This window comes from Megalopta genalis, chromosome 5 (genome assembly GCF_051020955.1).
Source record: "Megalopta genalis isolate 19385.01 chromosome 5, iyMegGena1_principal, whole genome shotgun sequence".
Lineage (NCBI taxonomy): Eukaryota > Metazoa > Arthropoda > Insecta > Hymenoptera > Halictidae > Megalopta > Megalopta genalis.
Genome location: NC_135017.1, coordinates 22944697 through 22966787, shown reverse-complemented (window position 1 = coordinate 22966787; position 22091 = coordinate 22944697). Strand labels below are relative to the sequence as shown.

General features: G+C 50.0%; 1 protein-coding gene across 3 annotated transcripts in view; it reads left to right on the top strand.

The window, feature by feature from the left end:
- Positions 1-22091, top strand: part of Ubx (ultrabithorax) — a 212875-nt gene that overhangs the window by 166623 nt on the left and 24161 nt on the right. For all 3 annotated transcript variants that reach the window (XM_076521689.1, XM_076521688.1, XM_076521690.1), the window contains one exon: positions 1230-1638. In XM_076521689.1, the coding sequence (XP_076377804.1) occupies positions 1230-1546 (317 nt within the window). In that variant the 3' untranslated portion in view covers positions 1547-1638. The remainder of the gene's footprint in view (positions 1-1229; positions 1639-22091) is intronic.

The following is a 22091-nucleotide window of genomic DNA, read 5'->3' as shown; positions in this document are numbered from 1 at the left end:
GCCGGCTCTATCTGAAACCGTTTACGCGCCTCTTCTCTGTTTCCTCCGCCTTTCGCCGTCCTCTTTCCGCCATCGAACGCCCACCTAAGTGCATCCCGGCCTCGTCGGTGCGGCGTTATCGCGAACGTTACCAGGATTTCGGAGACCTCTCGGATACTACGGCTGCCTTGTACCGTGAACGCTTCTATTTGCTGTTCGCCCCGGCTCAATGGGATCTCCGATCGCGGGATCTGGATAACGTCCCGAAGAGATCACTGACCACTCGGATATATAAGGAACAGGCTGCTCGAAATCCAAGCCGGCTCCTTCCTGGATTCTTCGTTTGCTTTCTCGATTCTCCCATTGAATTCCCCGTTCTTCGAAGGTGTACGCAATCCGATGGTAGTCCTGGAGGTTCGAAAGTCTAGTGTATACACGTTCGACGTTCGTTTCCATTGCCCTTAACGCTTGGAAGATCTGCTAAGTCCTACATCCAGTTGCTCGGCTTATACAGATTGTCCCAAAAGTGTCTCGTAATCCGGAAATGGGGAGTTCCTGAGGTCATTTGAAGCAACTTTTTCCTCTGCGAAAATGCGATCTGCGGCTTTGTTTGCGAGTTATTAACGAAAAACAGTGACCAATGAGAGGCGAGCTTGGCTGACGCGGGGCGGCCCAGCGCACGGAGCCCAGTTCCGCTGATTGGCGCGGCCTACTCGCGTCAGCTGGTCTACTCTCATTGGTCACCGTTTTTCGTTAATAACTCGTAAATGAAGCCATGGATTGCGTTTTCGCTAAGGAAAAAGTTACTTCAAATGACCTCAGGATTGCATTTCCGGATTGCGAGACATTTTTGGGACATCCTGTAGATCGAATTTGATTCATAACAAAGCAATAGAGAAAAGTGTACAAATGGTCGCGGATCTGGGACCATGGCAGACACAGAATCCACCCTCTTCGGATTTAATACGAAGATCGGTGGATCAAAGTAGACTGTTGGGACTATGGCCCAGCAATCGATCAATCATTCAGCATGAATTTGCATGGCGTATGGGAGCAGACCGCGGAAGTTGTGGCATCGAATCGAGGGTAGGGTGGGGGCTGGTAGCGTCGCGTATCTCGCGTGTAAACGTTATTATTCTTCGGCGGACGGGATACTCGTGGGCCCCGGAGGCCCTCGGGCCAGTCTCGGCCGAAAAAGACACGCGATCGAGCCTCGTTTGACCGTCTGGTTTGGTTTTGTTTGGTTGCAGGGGCGAACGGAATGCGCAGGCGCGGCCGACAGACCTACACGCGCTACCAGACGCTCGAGCTCGAGAAGGAATTCCACACGAACCACTACCTCACCAGGCGGAGGCGGATCGAGATGGCACACTCGCTCTGCCTGACGGAACGGCAGATCAAGATCTGGTTCCAGAATCGGCGGATGAAGCTGAAGAAGGAGATACAGGCGATCAAGGAGCTGAACGAGCAAGAGAAACAGGCGCAGGCGCAGAAGGCAGCGGCAGCAGCGGCCGCGGCTGCGCATCAGCAGCAAGCGGCCGGTGGGGGACCGGAGGGGGCCAACTAGGGGTACGCCCTGCACCGGAGCCCCCCTGACCACCCCACCACCAATCCACACCACCCTCTGCTAGCACCGCAATGTACACAGCTATATTAAAGGTGAGTGACTTCGACAACGATCCCTCTAATTTTTTGGGGGGCAGTCTACGGATTTTCGGAAAAGATCGTATTTTCTACCTCGCTTAAGGCGACGCTTTACCTCCGAAATTGACCTCCTGATGACTCGATTCGAAATTCTATATATTGACAGTGGTCAGAGTGGGGCACAATTTTATTCGGATAACTGATAAGAGATGAAAGCATCGAATTTGTATTCGACGTTATCGAATAGAAATTGATACGGATAAAAATTTATTCGGACAAGATTTTGCTCGAATAAGACTTTATTTGTACAAGAATTCACTCGAGTAAAAATTTATTTGTACAGGAATTCGTGCGGAACGTAATCGATCTGAATAAAAACGATAGAATGTAAAGCGTTCTTTTTCATAGTTTATCAACTTTATTTCTTCGGTATTCCTTTTTAAAATTAACCTCTTGTCAAATATTGCATCGAAAAGTTTGTTACGCTTGGGTAGATTGTTCATAGGCGCATAATTAAATAATCTTTCTATGGGTGCAGGGTGCAATTGCGTAGAGACAATTACACATTGTCATTGACGGTCAACAAGTATTCGTATTGTTATTCGAATAAGTTTAGTATCTCTGTTCGAATAATTTATTCAAGTAAAGAATTATTCGGACGATACCCTTCTTCATACTAAATTCGATAAATGGACAGAGTTGCAGTCGATTTTACAGAGTACTTTGTTTGTTTATTGAAACATAACGAGGCAATTCCGTCTGGAAACGACGGAAAGGTCCTAGCGATTCACTGAATGCTATATTTTGGAACCTAAGAACTGCAACGAAAATTCTTGATCTTTCGTATTAGATCTTAAAAGGATAGTCCAATTCCAAATCCGCGCGACAGCCATTTTGTTCCTGACAGAAGTTCGTTCTTACGGAAAAATCCTCAGCTCGAAATACCTCATCTCCAGGTTGCCCCCACAACCTGCTAATCTGGCAATTTCTACCGGGTCTTTCCATTACAGTAATTTCCTCGCGTCTTGTCCACCTGTCGCTTGTCGGTGTTGCGGAAATTACGTGCCCCCACTTAATTCGCTGACCAACCCGGGCCCTCGTCGCGCCTCGAGAAAACCACCACCTCCGTGCGAGCTCCTTGCAAATTTCTGTCTTCGTCGTCTGGTATTTCATTTTTCGCATCTCTGGACTGCTACCAGTCGGCCTTTATCCGTGGGTAAAATTCGCGGTTGCAGAGCCCCCGTCTTCCCATAGTTCCCGGTAATTTATGCAAATTCGTACGGTCGTGAGTTGTTCTTCCTCCGCGGCACACAAACTCTCCGTCCTAGAACAAAAGTGTTCGTCAGGCCGATGTTCGAGGGCCGAGCAACGCAACGATGTCTCTCTCTCCGAGCAATCCATTGTTTTCTTCTTGCCGGACTGATATACGGCGACCACTTTTCATTTCCAGTGACACTGCGGCTTAGGAATGGCCGATTAATTCGTGTTTCTCGTGTCGCCGCGCGAATCTCAATTTCTTTGCGAGCCGTGCTCCGTTCCTCTTTCTTCGAAGTGAGACGTACCGATGGAGGAGCAGGCATCCACCAACCAGTCGAAACCTTTTGCAGACGCCTGGCTCAGCGTGGAATCCCGAAGGGTTGACGAACACGTCGTTACCATCTTTTTCTACTTTGTACAGCACGAGATCGCGCATTATTCTACACGATCATGTGGCCGTTTTAAAGACCAGTTGGCCGAACCAGTGTTCGCGATGCCGAGCATGTCGACCCCATCAACTGCGAGACGTTTATGCACCTTTCCGTCGTTCGCGACTTTCTATTCGAACTTTCTAGCCGGCTATTCGTTCTATTGTTGACAGCATTTTTCTGCGAGAGGACAGATTTTCCAGCCAAAGGTTGCTCGAACTTCGAGTCTCGCGATCGCCGGAGCAAAGAAAATTGCGCTTCTTCCTCGTCCCCCAAGAGCACCAGCAATGCAGATAAAGTTCGCAGGTCACTCGCATAGAAGTTAGTCGTCAAAGGTTCGAAACTCTTTCTAGCGTTGACAGAATTTTTGCGAGGGGACAGATTTTCCAGTCATAGATTGCTCGAACTTCGAGTCTCGCGATCGCCGGTGCAAAGAAAAGAGAAAAAGCACACTTCTTCCTCGTCTCCCAAGAGCACCAACAGATAAAGTTCTTTTCTTACTTGCACAAAAGGTAGTTGTCAAAGGTTCAAAAAGCGTGTCTTCCCGTTGAAAATACGAGTCGGCCTGTTCCAGTTTCGTCGCCGGCTGCAATCTGGCGAGTCTCAAGCACAAGCCGGAGGACCCACCCTTCGTAACCTAAATTCGAAAGGGTTGAACCGGCCCCGATGGTAATGGATTTTCCCAGGGCGTCTAGAACAGTGTTCCGCGGCGTGGCTGGCGAGAAACGCGCATTACGCCTTGATATATCATCGGAGGAAGTTACGGGGAACCTGAAGAAAATGTTGGCTAAAGAGTATTACGAATGTGGGCGGCTGGCTTTTAGCCGTTCCGGCCTTTAAAATTAAGTTTAGCCGGCACACTTAATGAGGATAAACCACCTGCGAGCGTGCCTTCATAATTCCCTAAGTTATTCTGTTTGCGTGCATTTAACTCGCGCCTGCCTGAACCTTCTGCATCTCAAGGGGCTGCCGCCCCCTCCCCCCCTCCCGCGCCTCGCCCCGTGAAATGTTGCTCCATCGTGATTTTCCTGTTTCTTCTTTTCCTCGCAGCTTTACCGCGGATACCGCGGCCGTTAACGAAGCGGATCCGCAATTTCCTCGATTTCTCGCGGCTCTCTTCATCGACCCCTGCATTTTCGGAAGTGGCCGGGCTCTTCGCTCGCTCGCATCAACAGAAAATTTCTCGCGTAAAAGGAAACTCACGGCGAGAAGAAAATGCTGCAAGAGAACTTCCGCTCCAATTTAGACGCGCTTCTCTTTTTCGAGCTCGTTCAATGCCCCGTGTCGCTATTACGGCGATATTCTGGAACGCGTATTTTTGTTATTTCTTTTTTTTTCTATGAAAGAACTACGCAACTTTCGCGTCGGCGTTTTTTTACATGTATTTGTTAGTCTTTCAACGATGTTTGCAAATTTTTATAACGAGGGATAGTCGAGATTGGTGGCAGTACGAAGCCTCGTAAGTAGTCGTGTATGAGATAGATAAACTTATGGTTGAATTTGTGCTATGATACCGTTCGTTCTATTTGTCTGAAACATAAGAGCGAGAAAGATCCTTAATTAGGATGCGTTTGGCTGTTTTAGAAACCATGAGGGGAGAAAAGAATTCATTTTTGAAATCATGGCAGCATTTTGAAGTTGCAATATCGATTTTTGTCGATCTTCTTAATTTTAGCAAGCTAGAAAAATAGAAAAAAATAACGATCTTGACTTCATTGTGGTTTCGATCATAGCATTATATTTACACTGAAGGTACACACCTGATATGAATGAAATCGGTCGAGTAGATCTTGAGATATCATAGCAACCGAATCAAAAATACAATTTCGAGATAAACGTATCTAAACTTCATCAATTTCTCGAATCCAACAACATCGTTTGGCAGAAATATTTTCGAAAGCACAGACTTTCAGAAAGCGAAACAAAAGAATCGAATTAGACTTTTTAAGATCTAATACGTAAGATCAAGAAGCGAAGCGAATTTTCTTTGCAATTCTCAGGTTCTAAAATCTACCGTTCAGTGAATCGCCAGAACTTTTTCCGTCGTTTCCAGCCGGAATTCCGATGCTAAAAATTCAGTGTAGATTCTGGAAACGTCGAGCATCGAAAGAACAGGGCGGTTCGGTATTTTCTATCGGGAAGAACCCTTGGAACGATCGCGGTCGGAGCGAGTCGCAGGAATTCCCAGAATATCCGAAACTTTCGCCGCTTTTCAGTGTCGCGCGCGCGGTGAAAAAAGGCCAAAGGGAAAAGTGAAAACGGCTAAAAAAGAAAATAGAAAGTTTCCTAGTCAGGTAAAAAAAAGAAAACGAGGAAAACGAAAAAGGGGGAGACACGCCCGTAGAAAACGTGGCGGCGGTGTCCGCGCCGGAGATCCGCCGGTATAATTTGTATTTTGGTGCTGGGTGCGACCATTCATTCTCGGGAAACGAACGACCCTTCGGATTGCATGCACCGGATGGCAATATCGGCAGTAAAAAAAAGGTCTTCGGATTTTCTGCGCTTTCACCGAAATCTTCCAACCCCCGGGTACTACCCCCCTTTTACGACTGGTTCGACGTTTCGGCGAAAGAAGAGAAGATTCCGTAGAAAATGTGTTCAGTCCAGTCCCGGAGGCATCTAACTTTCGTTTCGACTTCGCGTCGCGTCCTCCATCCTAATTAATCGAGTGCGTAACGATTGAGCAGAACTTTCTTTAGAGAAACTACCGGTTATTGTCTTCGACGCACGGATCATCCTTTCCGCGAATTTCGAAATCCTATTATATTATGTATTCAGTCCCGGCGAGGAGTTTTGACGTGGATCGCGCGGCTCCCGATTAGTAGACCGTGAATATTTATGCAAATCCGGCATTTTAATTGATTTACTTGTGAATTCAATGGAAACTTATTTTAGCTCGCTTAACATTTTTATTCAATTAGCCTCTACCAGTTGCATCCGCTATTAAAGCAAAATTCGCAGTCTAATAATGCGATGTGCGGAACACTCGCGACGCGCCGGACAAAATGGCCACTTAGTTTTTAATGCGATGGCTCTCAGACACGATTCCAGCCCCGGTGTCAACGCATTTAACGTTTACCATATTCTCTAAATTTTATGATCCCCTTTGCTAGCTGGAAAGAATGATCGCGGGGCTTCGGCGAAGGAGCCGGGCCTCGTGATTTCGCGAAAGGCGGCGGCGGCGGCGGCGGGCTCGATGACCTCGTTCGAAATCTCATTATCAGTCTGCGGAGCGATTAACGCCCGCGGGACGAGAAATTCCGGCGATAATTCCCGGTCCTACCAAATCATATCCGTTCGACGGGTCCGCGAGATAAACGGAAAACTTTATAAAGTTTCTCTTGGCCGGCAGTATCTCATCGGCCAGAGGAATTCGCCAATTAACCCCGCGAACTGCATCGTAATTGTAGGCTGCCCGGGCGCCGATTCGACGATACTGGGTGTGATGTTTAATCGATGCACTCGTTCCTCCGGTTGTCGCAGTACCCGGCCGTTTATATCCCCGAGCCCGAAGGAGCCATTTTCGAGTCCATTTTCAGCCCCCGTATTGTTCGACTTTATTCGTGACTGCCACGTGAAATTTTACATACGCGAATAACTATGATAACGCCGAATTGCTGGACGCATTATGGATTCTGTCACGCAGCAGCAGTGTTATTCGTGGAAATGGCGGTAGGAATGGACGCTCGTTTAGGGCAGTTGCCGGCGCAAAATTGGCCCCCTGCAATCCCTTTCTATTTTCCAAATTGGACTACGGTTAGAGAAAGCTGTGATTTTAAGGCGCACGGGGATGCACGACGTAAAATATTTCTCGGGTTCGGAAATGGTCACCGATTTAGGCCGGACTATTTTTGCAAAATTGTCGTCTAACAAGCTCTCCCTCGAACACCCTCTCTCGTTGCAAATTGTATTTGAATTCGATGAGGCAACGATTTCGAAAAGATGCGAGACAGAATGATAAAATTGACGACGCGGCTAAGGATAATTGCCGATTTCACGATTCCCCGGCGAAAACAATTGTTCAGGGTTGCTCTGCAACGCAGCGACTCTTTTATAAGTCTGAATATCATGCATAAATTGAAGGAATGCAACTATTATTATTTCCTCCACTGATCACGACCGGTTGGCAGAACGATATTACATCGAAAGAGAGAGGGAAAGAGGGAAAGAAAGAGAAAGAGAAAAAGAGAGGGGACAAGATAGTCTTTAGAATTTTGATTACAAGAAATTGTTTGTTCGCCGGCCGGAAACAATCAGTTTCTCCTTTCCTCCGGCGTTTATTTCGTCGGCTGTATTCTTTCTTCCCGGGGCGCGGGGAGGGGTGTCCGCGTTCCTCATCGGCGAGGGACGTTTTTCACGGCGCAAAGTAGATCGTTAGCCGGTGCATGGAACACTGCCAGAAACTATAATCGCGTCACGCTCGAATAGTAGCGGTCGGCGGTGGAAGTAACGTCGGTATCGGGACGGGAAATCGATTAGCGCGACGATAAATTCCGATTTGAGTTATATTACCATATTAATTACATATTTATGACGTTATTTGTTAGAAGCGGCGGTGTGCGCGGGCCCGCGTCCGCCCGCGCTCGCGACCGTGTTTCTGTTGCATTGTTTCGCGCGCTCATTAAATCGCGCATTGATAGCGGGCCGCATTAAATTCGCGACCACGCAACCATGGCCTGATAATATAATGAGATATATACATATATTTCCCTTCCCCGTTTTTTTCGCTCTATTCCACGTCCCGTTCGCTCTCCGCGGCGCGCGGCGGCGCGGCGTTCCCTCGAATTTGCGTCCCGAATTTACATTTCATTGTCGGCGGCCCCCGGGGCCCGACGTTTTTGTCGTTCCGCGCGCGGGGGACAGCGTCCAATTAAGAAAGGCCCCGCGCTATCGTGCGGCGGAGGAGTCACGGCCGAAGAATTTGACGGACCTCTAGCCGGGTTTGCTTCCATACGTCACCTTTTTTCCTCGACTAAATAAAGAACGGGACAACACCGAGCTCTCTCGCGGCGTGTCCCGGCCCGGCCCGGCCCGCCACGACTCGGCTCGGCACGGCCCGCTCTCGCCGATATACGCCAAGATAAATTTTGACAGTGAACAAGAAAAGGCAATTTAGAGGAATTTCGGCGATCTACTTTTATATAGGAAAGTTTGCCCGTATATAGCTGCGATAAATCGCCCCGCCGAGTCTGAAAGCTAGAAATATTTAAAGGCATCCTCCCCTCCCTCTCTCTCGCTCCCCCTCTCTCTATCTCTGTCGGTCCCGATATCGTGTTTCCGAACGGACCGCCGAAACGCGTCTGCGGTTTTCTTTGTGCAATGCTTTCTGCGATTTTGCCCGGACAAAATAATCGCCGTCGACGCAGGAATCATCGAACTCTCCCGCGGTAGTTTTCGACGTTTTATTTCTGGGACCCGGTATGTCCGCGTTAACGATGGAATTGGTTATGAATGATTCATAGAGAAAAGTGGGAACCAGCCAGCGCTGGTACGAAGAGGGCGAGCGGGTCGGCAAGTAGTACGAGCGACTTTATACGACCAGCTATCCCGTTAACGGTATAGCGATGCCATCTAGTGGCTCTAACGACATCTGGCTTAATTATGGCCGCCTCACCCCTAGCTCTCGAGGGCGTGGTTAAGGCGGGTACGCCCGGCGACGACAATTTCGTCGCATTGGCTCGTCACTTTTCACCGTCGTCCATGGCTCCGCGTCAATTTTTCCGGAAAATAAAATCACGCGATCTCTGTTCGATCGCTGAGAACGATCGTAAATGCCCGGAAAATGCCTGGAAAACCGGGAACAGACGCTGAAATGCTTCGGGTTCGTGTAGTACTCCGCGGCACTATTTTTTTGTTAATTGCCCGTTTCCGTCGCAGATGGCAGCACGGATCAACGCGTCGCCGGTCGACAAGGTAGCTGTTCTGCCTTACCGACGCCTCAATCGGTACGAGACGTAATTTAGAGCCGCTCCTACTTACCGTGCTTAACGCCATTCCACGGTAGTCCAATGATTGCCGGTAATGCGTTTTATGGTTTGTTTTTATCGACGCGGTCGTACAGTAACTTACAGTGCTGTTTCTGGTTCTCAACGTCGGGCTCCCCCGTCCTAGCCCAGGGGAATCCCAGCCGTTCCGACCACACAGCGCCCGTACAGGAGGGAATATCTCGAGCCGTCTCTACGGTCGCGTTTTCCTTCTCTTCTCGCGATTATACGAAACGATGCCGCGTTATTTAGGCGGTCTCGCTGAACCCAAATAAAACGGCGCGTGATTTTATTGCCCAGTAAACCCTGATTCCGACAGATTGACGTACAATCCTCATCCCCCCCTCCTCCTCCTCCTCCGTACCCGCCCTAAATCCCTTTCAGTTTCTCCGTGTTTCCTCGGCGCATAAAAGCCGACCGTTCGGTTGCTCGTCAACCGGCAGCCCGGGGATCTTTATTGGCTGTAAAGGAAGACATTTTACGATCCATAAAAGCGTTTATAGCGCTCGAGCAGTCTTACCTCGGTTCTTACACCCCAGTTATATCCATTACCCCTTCCGCGGTCTTTCCAAGGGCGGCCACCGGCACGCGCGCGCTCTCTCCGACGCCGCCTTCGAGATTTACAGGTTACGCTCCCGGTAACACCTCGTAAACTTGGCTTAACGACTTTAACCGGGCCTAACTGCTTCCTTCCTGCAATCAGACCCTGACCTACCTCTCGCGCAGACGTCCTAGAAAAATTTCAACGCCGCCACCTGCTGTCCGGGGTGCCATTGTCCCGCTGTCCGCAACGATTCCGCGCGGCCTAATCGCACCCTATCCGTTACGCCACCTGTAAACCCTTTCCGCGTCATCGGTACAAATTGCCGGACCTAATCACCGATCCCCTTTGACAATGGATAAGTAGCTTTTCCCGACCCTTGAAGACCCCTGGCTGGTAGCAATGATTCGGCTTTCGGAATAGAGCCGGGACTGTCACAACGTTTAAATCACTTCGGTGAACTTGGGATGTCTTTGTACATGCCAGACCTTAAGGTGGCCTACGACGATTCATACACAGAGCCTCCTAGTTTAGTCTCAAGTGATTGCTCGAAACAAATATCGCAAGGCGAACGCGTCTGACGTGTCTCTTCTTTCAAAAAACGGACCATGGTCATTCGCAACCCCGAAGGAACCTAGCAGTCCCAATCGACGAGACGATCCCCCTCCTCCCTCCCCTTTGCAGATCAGGATAGGCCAAAAAAAGACGACGAGGATTGCGTCCCGAGGACTGTTAATGTGCAGCAGGTGCGTAGAATCCCTGTTGGAAGCAGGGCACCTCGTGTCTCCCACGGCAGAGGCGTGGAGCACGTCGGTGTCCGCTGTTTTATGATTTGTTTTGATTACGGTTCATTACCATTTTACGCCTTTCGCTGCCACGTAACTGGCTGGCAATAATTCTTCGTTGTTGATTCTATCGCGACGTTTACGACCGTCATTATTAGCTGATACCACTTGAACTCTCGTAAAGTCTACGCCCGTGCGATCCGGCTCGTCCGGGACATCCGCCTGCACGCCGGCCGTTGGGCCGGCTGTGCAGGGGGCTTCCCCCTGTTCCATGAGGTTATGGAGATACCCCCCATGCCACGGGGTTCTCGTCCATGGTGGGGAGACTTACGAGTTACGGGATCGTCCGGCAGATCGCGCCCTTGTACTTCGTTCTACGTCTTAATGCCATACTTCATTTATCGAGGCCCACTCTCGGCCCCCTTATCTCGCCACGAGGAATCATCGTAGCCTTGGGCCTGTGGAACGATCTCCTCGGCTCCGCTTCTCTCTCTCTCTCTCTCTCTCTCTCTCTCTCTCTCTCTCTTTCTTTCTTCTTCCCTCTCCTACTCACTCCTCCGCTTATTATCTTCGCTTTCATTTCGTGCCCGCTTACTTTCTGTCGTAAATTCTGCCCGCGAACGACCGGGAGCCTCGTATCGGCCGATCTTGATGATTTCCGTATAAATCCAACACGCGGAGTAAATTTATCTCGCTCGCCGGACGGACGAATAATTGGATTTTGAGAAATGTCCTCGCCGTCGTGATCCCATCTCCCCGCTTCGAAGAATTCTAGTTTTTCGTTGCCGGTCCCACGACCCGCATCGACGATCTCTTAACGCGTCGCGCCTCCGACAGAGCGGCTCGCCAAACATTTCATTACCTACCGTAATTTCGGAACAATGTCCACGTTGTTGAATCAGTTTGCTTCGGAGTCGAAGCGAACCCGAGCGCGCGGGATCCAACGCAAGAAAGACCGGGGAACGGGGGTTTCGTATTACAATTTTACAGCGTGCGGTAGTGCTCGATGATTTCTTTATTTATTAACACTCGCTTCTTACAACTCCATTGCTTTTGCTAGTGCAACTTAGAGACCCTGTACACCAGCCAGGATGGTCCCAGCGTTGGTCGCTCGAGGATTAGGGACGACTTAACAAAGAACCAGCAGTTAAACGCAACCTTGCGTAATCCCTTATTAAAATTCCGGTTTCGAAAGCGGCTGCGCGCGAGCCGGCGAGCTCAGAAAAATCTACGGAGCCTTTCCGAATTCGTCTAACGCAATTACCGAGACGTTCGCCGGCGCCCGAAGAGGCCCCTCTCCCCGTCCGGCCGCGCGGATTAAGTGTTCGGCGCTTATCAACCAAATGATCGCGATTTAAATACAAAAGGTCGGATCATATTGTAGTTTCCATAGCGGTGCTGCTGCTGCCGCTGCTGCTACGCGGCCGACCGACCGGCAGCAGCGGGTTTCCTGGCGCGGCCGGCCTCGGCAAACAGGCATAAACAAAAGCTTTTTCGCGGGGCTTTGATAGCTTAATAACCGCGGCGCTGATCCGGCGGAAGGCCGCGAAGGAAGCCGCGAATTTCGCAAAACCCGGTTTTGTACAGCCGGGTATTAGCATTTAAAACGTGAACAGCGCCCCGTCTGCCGGCGCCATTGGTCCGCATTTACACAACAATGAGGGGGCCGCACTCTAAAAACTCCCAGAATCCCCGGGCTCCGAAGTCAACGGAGAGGAAAGAGCGGCAGAGACGGCGGATGAAAAAGAAGAGAAACGGAGAATCGTAACGCCATCTCGATCCTTTCTTTGCTCTCTCGCTCACCTTCGCCGTCCTCTTTCCCCCAAGCCTCTCTCTTCTTCGTCTTCTTCTTCTTCTTCTTCTTCTTCTTGGTCGTCGTCCTCTTCCTCCTCGTCTTGCTATCTTTCTCTCGGTATCGTCCCCTCGCCCTCCCCCGGCCCGCTGCCACGGTTTGGATTTCGAGTTAGGACGGTGTGGGTCGTAGAACGGGACAGGAGGCGCAGCCTCTTGACTAGAGAACCTCTCGCAACACAAAACCTAAGGTTTCCACGGGGCTTTTTTTTACTCGGTTTTCGGGTCTTGGCTAGCCACAGAGAGAGAGAGAGAGAGAGAGAGAGAGAGAGAGAGAGAGAGAGAGAGAGAGAGAGAGAGGATGGCATATACGCTCCGCGTCTGGCTGGATATTTCTAACACACACGATACACACACGGACGACCTGCAGCCTGATGGCTGGCCGCTGCGGCGTTGCCAAATTATCTTACGTAACCGCTTAATTTTTCACAGCCGAGGATCGCGGCGATTCTTTTAATCGGCGCGTCGGGACGGGGCTCTCGATCGCCATTAACACCTTCCTAGTTGCCGACGTAATTGGCTGTCCGATCTCTGCGGCTTATGGCAGGTGGGAGGGCCCTCGACTGTGCGTCACACCTTCGCACAGTGCCGACGATGCTTCGTCATTCTTTTCGTTCGCGCGGCTTCGTAACATTTGTCGAAGCTTCGTCGAACGCCCGATCGAAAATGCCCGAGCCGAATGCCCGCTCGGTGCGAGCGAAAATCGCGTAATCGCGAATGCAACGCGGACGCAACGACGATTATAAATGTTAATAGGATTGGGGAACAGGCTGGGATGCCTGTGCGGAGGATCGTCGGGAATCGAGCAGGACGGACTCGCGATTCACGACTTGTCGCGTGGTTAAGCGCCGGGACGAACGTTTCACGAGCAGTTTTACGCCTTCTTCGTGCCGGCGGACAGAAAAAGTACTGGCTCGCCGGTTTTCTGGTACGTGTCTCGTGTGCGCGATTACACGGTTCGTTTAACGCGGCAAGAATGACCGCGCCGCGATGTCCATCAATCCCCCGGTGCCGCTCATATCCTGTCCGCCGGCGAATAATTGCCGGGCCGATAACGCGGCGCTGCACCGGCCGCTAATTAAAAAGTGAACCGGCCGCGTTAAAACGGATATCGGCATCGGGCGAAGGGGAAAGGGAGAACGAGAGAGAGGGAGAGAAATAGAGAGAAAGAGAGAGAGAGAGAGAGCGGGCACGACGGTTGATTCCAAGCCCGACACCATCTCGCTCGTTTCCAGTTTTGGACGCCGGCTTTATTTATACAGACCACCCGGGAGCAAGATCGCGTTGAAATAAAGTGGTACGAGCTAAACGTTCCTTGACCGCGCGGCCGCGTGATAAATATCCCGCGCGGAATTTATCATTGTTCACTTTACTTTATCGCGGGACCAGATTAACGTGGCCGCTGCCCGACCGACTTCCGTCAATTCCGTCGTTCTCGCCTCGATCTTGGTTTCAATCTGCGCTCATCGCCTCGTTAATTGCGCTCGATCATCCACAGCCGATTCTTCCTCGTTCTCCAAAATTTCTTTCAACGTGATTTTCGTTCCTCGGCCCGAATTGTGGACGTTCAGATCAGGCAGCAATCTCTTGCTGAAACAATTTCCAACATAATAAAGTCAATTTTCGCTGATTGACGCTCATCTTGTAGGCAAAAATGGACAATTTGGCAAGAGGAGGAACGGTCAATCGAGTCTTGCTGCTCGTTTTTATAGTTGCTGACAATCGGTGACTATAAAAAGGAGCCCTTTTCTTCTCAAATTGTCCATTTTTGTGCACAATCTGGGCGACAATTACGGAGAATTTACTGTATATCGAGCAGAAGTTCATTTCTTTCAACTGTTGCTTATATTTTTTGCATTTTTTTTTGTATTTTAACTATAAAAACGAGCCGCAAGGCTCGAATAATCGTATCTCCTCTTCCCAAATTGTCCATTTCTGTGTCCAAGCTCAGAGTCAATTAGGGAAAATTCGCCGCAATCCGCAGTTCGAACATCTAAACTTCGATCAACTAAACACAACGCAAAGAATTATCGTCGTGATTTTTGTTTGCTTTCCAAGTACAATAATCGAAGGTCCGTAAACACGGAATTCGTCGCAGCATCGATCGCATCTGCAAAAATATATCCCGAACCACGGGGACAACCTCGTCGTGCCCATTTACCAGTCGTCGAAGTTGGGGAAAAGTCGCGAAAGTCCGTGGAATTTTATCGGCGGCGCAGACGCGCGATCAATAATGAGTTACAGTTGACGTTAAAGCGTCTCGCGAAGATTCTCGGTGTAATGCGTTCATTGTGCGGCTCCGGGACCCTCCAGTGCATCAGCTTCCCCCCCGGTTGTGCCGGGCTCCGTGCTCGTCCTCACACATTACAATATTGAAATAACCTTTCTAGACTCTTGGTAAAGTTCCCGGAAACTTTCTTGCGTCCGTGAGCCCCGCACAAAGAGCAAAGAACTTGGAAATTGTGTGCGACCGGGAGGGTGGTACACGCCGCCTAATTGCGATACACTCCGCGGGACGCCCGGCCACCTGAAAGATGCACTCGCACGTCCCGTTGAAACTCTCGAAAACCATGGAACGCACTTTTGGCATTTTTATGCGGCGCGAGCTCTCTTTCTCGTTGCGGTGGATTCAAAGCGTCGGGCGTTCGGAAAAATCCCCGAATCAATGGCGCTTGCGACTCTGAAACAGTGCTGAAAGGGTTGGCGGTAATTCTGCCGCGGTTCAGAGCCAGCTGGAAGCTCCCGGTGTGAACCGAGGAGACTTCTAATTATCTTGTCCGGCCGGAGTACGCGAAACGCGCGAACCGAAGGGGTTGCCCCACGATCAGCAGGATCCATCTTCCCCCTCCGACAGCGTTGAAACGGCGAAGAGGGGACGGGACTTCATAACACGGCAATTGGCGAGGCGTTTGGGGGTTGGGGGTGGGGTGGAGAGACAATGGGCCATACACTCGACGGGCACAGTCACCGTCGGCATGAGCCATTCGGCCGAGGTGGTCGGAGGTTCAGAAGAAACGGGGGCGTGTTGATTGGTCCCCGCTCGCGCCCCCCTCGTTATTCTAATGCCGCGGAAAGTTGCGCGTCTTCGTAAATCACGGTGGGAGGGGTTGAACGGCGGCCGGCGGGTGCACCCACCGGCGGGATTCCGGCAACATCGGGCCCGCGTTCCGCGAAATTATACGTTTCCGACGAGAAACGGACAACGGAATAAAAGTTTCGGGTCGAAAGTTCGCGCCTCTTCGCCGTGTAAATCATATTCTCGCGGTGCTAGGGCGCGCCCTTAAAAGAGCGTTAAAAGTTCAGCGGGTATGAGCGGTGGCGAAATATGAGAACTAATTGCGACGCACTCCGCGGGGAGTTGAATCGCACGGGGTTGGGTGGGAGGGAGGGTGGTCGGAATTCGGGGGTGGACGGTTCCTCGGCTCCCGCAGCCCGTAGAAAACTTAAGAAGGAACCGGAGACGGAAAAGGGGGACGGACGCGCAGCCAACAACATAGTTATATTCCCGAGCATGCTGCCAGCTACGCCGGCGTGTTTTTCATTTTCTTTATATCACCCTTGACGCTCGTAAAACCATTACCCGTGACCGAGCGAACGCAACTTCTATATAAACCGTATCGGTGTGCGCACGTCCACAGCGACGCCGATCCACGCGGTCTTTGATGATACTGGAACTTCTTCGTTCGCTTCCTCGTCCCACCGCGAGACGAACCCAATTTCCTCGGCGACAAGGACCCCACGGATTTCCTACGCTCGCGCTCGCTCGAGCACTCGCTCGAGCACGCCCGCGCCCACGGGATGGATTCAGCTTGCTCGATACCGATTACTCATGCTCCTCCCTCGATCCTTCCTCCGGCTCTGCCGACCGCGCGTTCCGCCGCGGATTTGTCTGATGATGACTCTGTTTCGCATGTACGGACGCTCTAGATTGCGAGGGTTATTATCGAGTGCGAAAACTTTTTGCCACGTTCTTCTTACTTCAGATTTTCCTTTCGTCGCGCTCCCACTTCTTCTTCGGGGCGAAGTTGTTGCGGCGATCGTTCGCGGTCAACACAATTTTTAATCCCTGCGACTTCTTTCACAGATACGTACATCAGAGATTCTCCAGCGTTTAGAATTTCGCTGTTAGAGAAAATTGATGGCATTTTTAATTGGTTTATTATGAATTGTGGCTCTGATTGGTTGTTACTGTGAAAGGAGAAAATTGGCAGGTTATTTTATTCTCCAAAGAAAGATTTTCTATTCTGCAATATTATGTACTGTTCTGTTTAAACCTTTTGCGGATGTTTTGGTACTAAGAATATTTTCCTGAGAAAATTAACCAGCTAGCTGTGATGCCTTCTCTTCAGAGTATATAGCGACGACGAGTATACTCGTCAATCACAGAGTAAGTGTCGCTGCTAAAATATTGGATCGAAAAGACGATTTTACTTGATAAAATTAACAATTCTATTATTGATATCTACTTGTTCATTTATCGTTAACATATACTATATACATAATTAACGAAAAATGCAGGAAAAATCAAATACTCTTAAGTGTTAAAAATTCAAATTGCTGCTGTAGAGTGATATTCAACAGAGCAAGGAACGATACACGATGCCACTTTGCACGTCGAATACCAATATCGTGAATTATTCATATTTTTTAATTTGTTTTACTCTGGCCTGGCCTCAAAATATTCTAAACATCTTGAAATTTCAGAATATGTTTTTCTCCTCACATAAATTACAATTTAAATAGCCAATGGTCACCACTTTTTACGCGCGACGAGTGTACTCGCCACGACACAAAATACCGCCACTTCTCCACGACGAGTATACTCGTCAAACACACCTAACTGGTTAAATACTGTATCCAAACCCTTCAACAACGCGAAAATTGAACAGTACCTAATATTTAGATTAGTATCCTAATCTTTTTGCAACCTCTCAACGGTTCAAATCGAAGAGGCCCCGATTCGTAGACTCCTCGGATCTCTTTTTCAGCGCAGGCCATCCCTGCGGGCACTGATTACAAAGCCGTGCAATTTCTCGATTGACCCTAGTTTCCGTATAGCTTGTTAAACTCGCGCAACCGAAATACTCTGAACAGTCCATTACACCCGAGCGGCGCTGAACGCGAGAGAGAGAGAGAGAGAGAGAGAGAGAGAGAGAGAGAGAGAGAAGGAGAGAGTGAGAGGCAGGGTCGGGAGAAGGAAGAGCGAGAGAGCTTGATACTCCGATGTGTAGATAAGTCAGTTAGCGACTCGCTCTAGCGCGTTCCAGCGTCGAGCCTTTTTTGCGTAGCTCGCCCTCTTATTGCTTTCCTCTCTCCTTTACTCCTGCTCACTCCTGGCGGGTGATTCATCATCGGCGTCGTCCTCTCTCCTTTCTCTGGCTCGGTTGGCTGGCTGGTCTGGCTGGCTGGCTGGCTGGCTTGCTGGCTGGCTTGCTGGCTGGCTGGCTCGCTTGGTTTCTGGCTTTCTGGCCCCTGGACCCCCTTACCCCTCACCCCTTTCTCACTCTCTGCCCGTCTTTCCCTCTTTCTCTTCCTTCGCGTCTCCTCCATCGCTCGGTCCTCCTCCTCGGACCTATGTACTCGTTTTACTCCTACACCGAAGCCGTACCAACATGCAGTTCTGGCTCGGCAGGGCGCTCTTTCTCGCTGTTGGCTTATAGGTATTCCCGCATTTCTCCCCGGCACATCCTGGAGTCTGCGACCGCCGAGATATCCGTACTCATCCGCTTAAAATTTCAGCCGTGCTCGAGCGATGCAACCTGCTCGATTCACACCTACCTCTGACGTTTTAATATCCGCGTCACCCGTCGCCTCTTTGATCGGGCAACGCCGATCCACGGTCCACCTTCGACCACTCCTGTTTGGAATCTCGATCGTCATCGATCGTCAACGATCTGTCTAGATCGATCGTCGGAAACCTTCCATGTCTGTTACTCCCGAGACCTCTCCGCGAAGCCATGTTTAAACGGTTCATACTGTTGCCTGCAATCTTCTTCATCGTCTAAAATCAATGAAGGATTCTTCAGAAATTTCATCGTTCCTCAATCTGTGATTATTAGACTGCGAATCTTTGCGCGTTTATGGTTTGGGCAATATTTATTGCGATAAATAAGGAAGGAAATTTTTCTTCGATTCCAGGTTTTGTAAAGTGACGCAAGGAAATTAGAATTTGCATGAAAATCCGCAGTCTAGTAATTACAGTAAATTCTTCCTAATTTTTCTGCAGCTTTTCTAAACAAGAATAGACAATTTGGGAGGAGAAGGTGCGATTATTCGTTTCTATAGTTGTGTCAACAATTATAGAAAAGAGGTGCAAGGCATTTATGGCTTTGGCAATATTTCGTAATGCAAGAAAGCGCGTAAATTAATACGATCTGATAGCGTTTTTATTTATTTATTGCGATAAGTAATCTTCTAATTGACGAAGGAAATTTCTCTTCGATTCCAAGTTTTGTAAAATGACGCACGAAAATAAGAATTTGCACGAAAATCCGCAGTCTAACAATTACAGTAAATTCTATCTAACTTCCTTCAGCTTTTCTAAACAAAAATGGATAATTTGCAAGGAGAATATGCGATTATTCGTTTCTGTAGTCGCATCAACAATGATAAAAAATAGGCGCAAGGCTCGAATAATCGAATAATCCTCTTCCCAAATTGTCCATTTTTGTTCCATCAAGAAAATCAGGTAGAATTTACTGTACTTTCGACAGCTACGTCGCCGAAGGTCTTCATAATCCCCTGTTCATCAACGAAAGCCGAAATAAGCCAAAGTCAAGCAAAGTCAATGGACGATTCTTTCGCGATCGCGCTTATCTCCGACATCCCAAGCATCCCCTAGAACGTCTCCGGACGAACCCCCGCGTCCCGAATCGTTTTCCACCCCAGTGCCCAGCCCTGAAGAGTTCCGGTCCCAGTTACACGGTGTTCAAACAGCATTGTCGAGGGCCCCCGTTTCCCGTTCGGCTTAAGGAAACTCCCCGATATATCCCGTCGCACCCGGCCCAAGATATCCGCGCTGCCAGGTACACCCACTATGAGGGCGAGTGCGCGTCGCTATAAAACATACCGAAACGATATATTACCCGGCGATATCACTCTCCGGCACGAGGCGATACGGTAATATTTCGCCGGGGGAGAAACGCCTGGAAATGTTGCCGGTGTCGGCGGTGTAAACACTGCGGGGGCACGCCAGAGATCACCGAGTTGCCGGGGGGAGGGGGTGTTGCGGAAGAAAGGGAGACACACCGTGGCCGCCGGGGCCCTCTTTATTTCCTGCTCGGCCCCTGACGGGGCCCCCTCGTCACCGCGGCACCGAATATGATGGTTTTCCAGGTCTCTACCTGTACCAACGGCCCGACACCAACGATTCAATTATACGAGACACGGAACTGCGTTCGAGCCCGCTGCTCCAACGATTGATGGCCGTGATCCTGGCGACATACGCTTCGGGTACCCTCAGAATCGCGCGTGGGAGGCTGCCGCGGTGCTGTCCTCCGAGGAAGTCCTCCGATCGGTCGTTCTTCCGTGCAGCCGGTTTTCTGAGAAGGTTTTTAGACGTTTCTATGGAGATTTTGTAAGGTGATTTTCTACGGTCCCGGAGATTCTACGATGGTACGCGTGAAATATCGCCGGGAAGATCGGGACTCGATGCACCCGCAGCGTCGGGAGCTTGAGCGCGATGTGGATGCGGTGGAACGAGTGCGCAGGATAACCGATTGCTGATTGTTTTATGCGTTTCTGAAGGTTTTTGGGAAACGTGTTTCTGGATCCTTTCAAATACGATCTCGAACAACCTGCCCTGGACGTTCTAGGATACATATGTACAGTGAATTCTGCCTAATTTTCCTTCAGCTTGTGAATATTGATAAATTACGATTTATTATTGTGTAGAAAATTATTTTGCCGGATAAACAAATGTATAACGCGTGCTTCGCATAAAATAGGATTTTTCGCAGTTGACAAGTTGACTATAGTTTGCCAGTAATATTTATACAGTAAATTCTTCCCAATTTTCCTTCAGCTTGTAAACAAATATTGATAACTTATGGCTTATCATTGTATAGAAAATTATTTTGCCGGATAAGGTACGATTATTCGCAGTTGACAAATTGACTACGGTTTGCCAGTAATATTTATCAGTAAATTCTCCCCAATTTTCCTTCAGCTTGTAAACAAGCAATCGCATCTCCTCTTCCCAAATTCTCCATTGTTGTTCACAAGCTGAAGAAAAATTGCGAAGAATGGACCGCATATTCGTAAAAAACGAGCGCTTGCGATCGCCCTACTTATCTGTGGCGGCGCGTCCGCAAAAATGATTCCGCTCGAAGGTGAGCCCAACGTCTCGTCCGCAGCCCGTTTTCCCACCGACTTGTGCCGTGTCGCAGCTCGGTCAGCCCGATAAGAACGAAGATTCCGAGATGACGATTGCGTGTATCGAGCGAGACTGCAGGTCCTGGTGAAATATCGCGTCGTCCTCGAGCTAGGAGGGACCACCTTCGGTTCGGAAGGTGGGATTCCGGTAATTCGACGCGTTCGGGAGAACGGAGGAAGACCGATGGAGCCGAACCCCATAGGGAGCGAGGAAGAGGGTGTTCCGGGGGATGGGGATGCCGGGACTAGACAGGGACAAGAGAGAGGGAGACGCAGGGAGAAGCGAAGGGCGAGGGAGAGAGAGAGAGAGAGAGAGCGAGAGAGAGAGAGAACGGTGGGTTGGGTGTACCGGGGGATAGAGTAGGGGCGGGAGGGCGTTCCACGGCACCCTGCATGGGGTAGCTTGCAACCTCACGCGACACTAGAGCCATCTATATCCCCGGAGATTTATGAGTTCCTGGTGCAGCGGCTGCTCGCAGCAACTACACACCGCGCTGAGAGTATCGGGTCCGGTGTACGGTGTTGGTGCTGCCCCCTGTCGCGACGGGCGTGCTGTTGCCCCGCGGGGGTTACGCGCAATTCGCGCTCGTGCAACGTCGCCCTGATAAAAAACCAGCGACTCGATCTCAATCCGATGCTTCTGCGAACTTCCTCTCTCTCTCTCTTTCGAACGCCGTGTCCCCGTCCCACACACCCCCGCAGAAGAACGAACCCGAGCCGACACGCTGCGCCAAGCCGAGCCGAGAGCCGAGAGCCGCGGCCGGTTCGTTTGTTGCTTTCCTCTTTCTCTCTGTTTCTCTCGCCTCCGCCTCCTCGCGGTCTCGGAACTTGAAATATCGATCATCATTGTGTTCCCCGCGCGTTTATGGACTGCGAACGCATTGAAATTATAGTTCCACGCCGATATGCGGGGGCTGCGGCCGCGAACCCGCTAGCCCGCTAGCATCGCGTGGCCTCAGCCCGTGAGGAATGATCCCCCTCGTCGTTTATCATCCTTCGATGCGTTTTTTCAATTTTTCAGCATGCCCGCGGCCCACCTGTTTTCGGGGTGGTTTTGCTAAGTAGCGACCATCCGCGGCGAATTCCGGGGGGTGCGGAACGAGACTCTCCCCTTTAACGTTAAACCTATCGACAGCGATGGTAATAAAAACAATAAATGGTTCTCGTAAAAGCGAGAACATCCAATTTACGCGGTTTTTGTAAAGTTTTTATAAAACTTCCTCCAATAATGTATTAGATCGGCAAGTAT